General features: G+C 43.0%; 1 protein-coding gene across 1 annotated transcript in view; it reads right to left on the bottom strand.

Annotated features, from left to right (window-relative positions):
* dicer1 (dicer 1, ribonuclease type III) overlaps positions 1–4326 on the bottom strand; it is a 38443-nt gene that overhangs the window by 29022 nt on the left and 5095 nt on the right. The window contains exons 3-5 of the mRNA XM_032499806.1: positions 3670–3712; positions 2918–3026; positions 453–651 (exon numbers count right to left, since the gene is read on the bottom strand). Of these exons, the coding sequence (XP_032355697.1) occupies positions 453–566 (114 nt within the window). The 5' untranslated portion in view covers positions 567–651; positions 2918–3026; positions 3670–3712. The remainder of the gene's footprint in view (positions 1–452; positions 652–2917; positions 3027–3669; positions 3713–4326) is intronic.

Here is a 4326-nt window from a genome sequence, read left to right as displayed (position 1 = left end):
TGTGTGTGTGTGTGTGTGTGTGAGACTGTGTGCGTGACTGTGTGCGTGTCTCGAGTTCTTGTCAGAGTAAATCTGCAAGGAGGACGGGGCACCGTGTCTACGTTGAGCCGAGTAGCGCTGATACTAGCAGTGGGTAAGCGCCAAAAGGTGTCTCCCTTGTGCTTTCTGACTACAGTCGGAAATCTGTAGCAGGAGGTAATCCTCCCCTCGATTTGATGTTTATGGAGAAGGAGAACATGGAAATTGAGTGAGATGGTACGCAACCCAGCTAAGTGGACCATTCACACTCTGCGTCATCGTTGCGTGTAGTTACATTTTTAGAGAGGTGCCCGTATCTAAGCGTACCTGCGTACGTACCTACGGCATACATTTAACGCAGAGCTATAAATCAAGACTAAGCCTGTGCATGCTTATACAGTACATCAAGCAGCTAGTAAGCATAGCCTTCTTACCTGATATTTCCTAGGTGTGTAGATGTTATCATGGATAGCCTCCTGCTGCCATGGCAGACCAAAGAAAGGCCCCATGGGTGAAGTGGCAGGGGTGACAAGCTGTAGGCCTGCCATGCTTCAAAGAGGTGGAGGTGGGGGGGCTGGGCTCCTCCAGTCGTCCACTTTATCTCATTTCATCGTCCTTCTTTTCAGAAGTTCACTGGCAGGGGTAGATGAGGATACTGGGTTAATGTACTGTACACAGCAGATACGGTGGACACCTTTTCTTACTCTTCCTTAAGAAAGCTGGAAAAAAACAACTCATCAGCAAAGCCACACAGCAGCCTGCAGCATGAGAGTTTCTGGCAAAGATAACTAATTACAATGTAAGGAACAATGTTGTCTAACAAGATCACCTTTAAACGGTTCAAGAGCTGCTTCTTTGACCAGACAACGTATTTTCACCAGCTGGTTACAGTAACAGATCAACAGCTTTCTTGGAAAATGAGAAGAGCTTGTTGAGATCCTCTTTGGACACTGGTGCTGCTCAGAAGCTATCGACCCGCATCATGGACATGGAAAACTCAAACCCAGACTTGGTAGTTTTTTGTGTTGGGTGATTTCAACCATGAGAAAAAGTACATCTAAGTTATAGGGAGCACATCTTTACTGCCACGAGGCCTGAAAACACAATCAAATGTCTGTGTGTTATTACATCAGCGTTTTAAGCGGCAGTGAGAGCTCCCTTAGAGAGTCGGACCACAACAAGTCTCTCATTCCCATGCACTGTCAGAGGCAAGACTATAGTCAGGCAATGGGCCCCTTAAAGGGGCGCTATGAAGGTTTGGCCATTTCTTTGCGGTTTTCTTTCAGGTTTCTTTATATAGACCCCCACTACTGGTTTCTCTATAGCACTCGCCCTACAGGTTTCTTTATAGAGCTCCCCCTACAGGTTTCTTTATAGAGCTCCCCCTACAGGTTTCTCTATAGACCTCCCTCCTACGGGTTTCTCTATAGACCTCCCTCCTACGGGTTTCTCTATAGACCTCCCTCCTACAGGTTTCTCTATAGCGCTCCCCCTACAGGTTTCTCTATAGAACGCCCTCCTACAGGTTTCTCTATAGAGCCACCCCCCTACAGGTTTGTTTATAGAGCTCCCCCTACAGGTTTCTCTATAGAGCTCCCCCCACACAGGTTTTTCTATAGAGCCACCCCCCCACAGGTTACTCTATAGAGCCACCCCCCTAAAGGTTTCTCGAATACGATTCTCTGGTACAATGCAATTTTATTGTGCTGGGATCGAGAGCATCCACACCTTTGGGATAACTGTGTGGTCCAGATACGTCTCAGCACAAGACAGGAAGATCCGCACTGCGTCAAATCAAAGGCCTGGAGCTTCCGTCCCTTGCTAAAAATCTTTTTTTAAGTCATCCCTAGTTTTAAAAGACAAATGTATCAGAACTAAGAGCCAGGTTGTGCAACAGCATTTACCCAGAGACCGTCCGTGCCCTTAACTCCTACATCACTAATGTGCCGTTATTATGCCCGTCTACAATAGAATGAAAAGGTCTTTTCAGACAGTCAGTGACACGTCGCCTGTGTACTTGCTTGGATCCGCGGGGTCTCACTGCACTCCTCGTGTGAATAGACAAGCAGACACGCACTTTGCGAGCTTCTGTGCACTACTGTTTCCCTGCTGGTACAACTGAATGACATTAGTTGACTAGCTAAAATTAGCCTAATTAGGCAATTAGCACAGATGTAAGTCTTTAGCCTAATTTAAGTTCCAACTACAAACGCTAACCACTACATCCAGTTTTGTGCCAATGCTTTGCATGCAAAAGCTCTACTGTTTATGTCCTGATAACTCTTATTTATTTTAGGGAAACTCACAAACAGCAAGAATCAGTCTCTTGGTCATTCAATTGCGCCGTGCATCGTGCGTGCTAAACGCAATTTTAGTCTTGCAGCGGGCTGGCGCAACGAGAACAAACAGTTTTGCGGGATTGCGCCTACTGGTCGATTCGCCATCAGGTTGCCTGTGCCCCCCCCTAACTTCACGCTCGGCTTTTAGTACAAACCACAAATAACTAATATTAGGGAAATTTGGATATATATCAGCCGATACATTGGCATACCAGATTAGGGCTGCACAATATATGAGGAAATTATGCAATCTTGTTGTTGAATATCACAATAACAATATTCCTTGCGATAAATAAACAGATGGTGTACTCACTTCTGCTGCTATCAGTATTGTTATAAAATACAACCAATTCCTTGTTGATTGTGCAACAAATGAACGGAAATCATTTCAAACACTTTTATTGAACAAATTAAAGATTGAATTAAACGTAAAAGGAACCACTAAAAAAGAACAACAGTAACATTTTAAAAAGCACTTTTTTACTGCTATGTTCTTTCAACTAACACAAATCTTGCTTGAGATCAGCGTGCTGGAATAATGGCGTAGGAAATATACTCACAGGCAATAACAGACTTTCTGGATGCGCAGACAACACTTAATCTGGGCTTCATGATAAAATATCTCTTAATCAACTCCTGAGGCTCCCCCGCATTTCGTGGGAAACGGACCTAAAAAAAGCAAAAACAGAGAACACTGTTATAATCATGCCTCAGACATGGCATAGACATATAGTCTATATAACACAAGGGTTATATAACCGTGTAATAAATGACAATCAAAAGTTATTTTGGCTGTAGAAAGCAGTAATACACCAAAATCTCTTCATTCACAATATGAAATATAGAGGAAGCATCCTAGTTAGAGCTCGGCAAAATATCGATATCATAACGACATTGACAAGAGACTAGATTAGATATCATCTTAAATTTCGGATATCGTAATATTTAAGTTATATATTAGTATCTTTTCATGGTTTTAAAGGCTGCATTACAGTAAAGTGATGTCATTTTCTGAACTGTTTTAGCTTTTCTGTTATTTGCCAATACTCACTTAGTCATTATGTCCACATTACTGGTGATTATTTATCTAAAATCTCATTGTGTACATTTTCCGTGAAAGCACCAACAGTCAACCCTACAATATGGCTACAATATTGACACAAAATATCGTGATTTATTTGATTTTCTCCATATCATCCAGCTCTGATCCAAGCAAGCTTGGCTTCAACAGAGACTGCACGTGTTACTGCTTCTGTTACTCCTGTGCTGATACTGTGACAGCCCAGTGACACTCAAAAGTAAAACATCTCACCTCGACACAACTGGGAGGCGTCAGGGATTGGCTGGGTCCTCAGCTTTGCAAAGACAAAAGCAGAGAGCAAAATGAGAACGGTATGGTATTGGGGTGCTAGATGCTTAAGAAGGTACATTGAGCATGGGGGAAGAAGGATCCATTGGCAGACGGAGACAAGTTTTTTGACTTTTTGGGGCCACCACGGCACACGCAACCCAACTCTAAGTACTGCTAAGCCCCACAGCTGTAACCAATCCCAGCAGTCAGCTTTGTGAAGCAAAAACAGCTCTCCAGTGGAGTGGCTCACATTTACTGGTGATTCAAAACATAACGCAACCTGATGCTCATCTATGGAGCTTCTATCAAGCAGTTTAATCAAATCGGTCCTCTTTATTTGTTGGTCTGAGCCGAGTCACTACCCGATGTGAGTCGAGTGCAGATTTTAGTCGCGCATGCTCAGATTTAAACGGTTTATGGCATAACTGTCATACTGAAAGTTGTGAAACCAATAAACTAAACTTCTCATTACAAACAATAACAGAAGATGAAAATCATTTCAAAAGCATTGTAGCTATGTATGATTATTTGATTCCTAACGTTAGCTCAAAACGTCATTCAACTGACAGCCTTGTTGTGTTTGATGCTAACTTGTAGCCAACAGTGAACCAACTTCGT

The sequence above is a fragment of the Etheostoma spectabile genome, chromosome 20, assembly GCF_008692095.1.
Source record: "Etheostoma spectabile isolate EspeVRDwgs_2016 chromosome 20, UIUC_Espe_1.0, whole genome shotgun sequence".
NCBI classification, from domain to species: Eukaryota; Metazoa; Chordata; class Actinopteri; order Perciformes; family Percidae; genus Etheostoma; species Etheostoma spectabile.
Note: the sequence above shows the minus strand (reverse complement) of the source record. Positions and strands in the feature narration are given on the sequence as shown.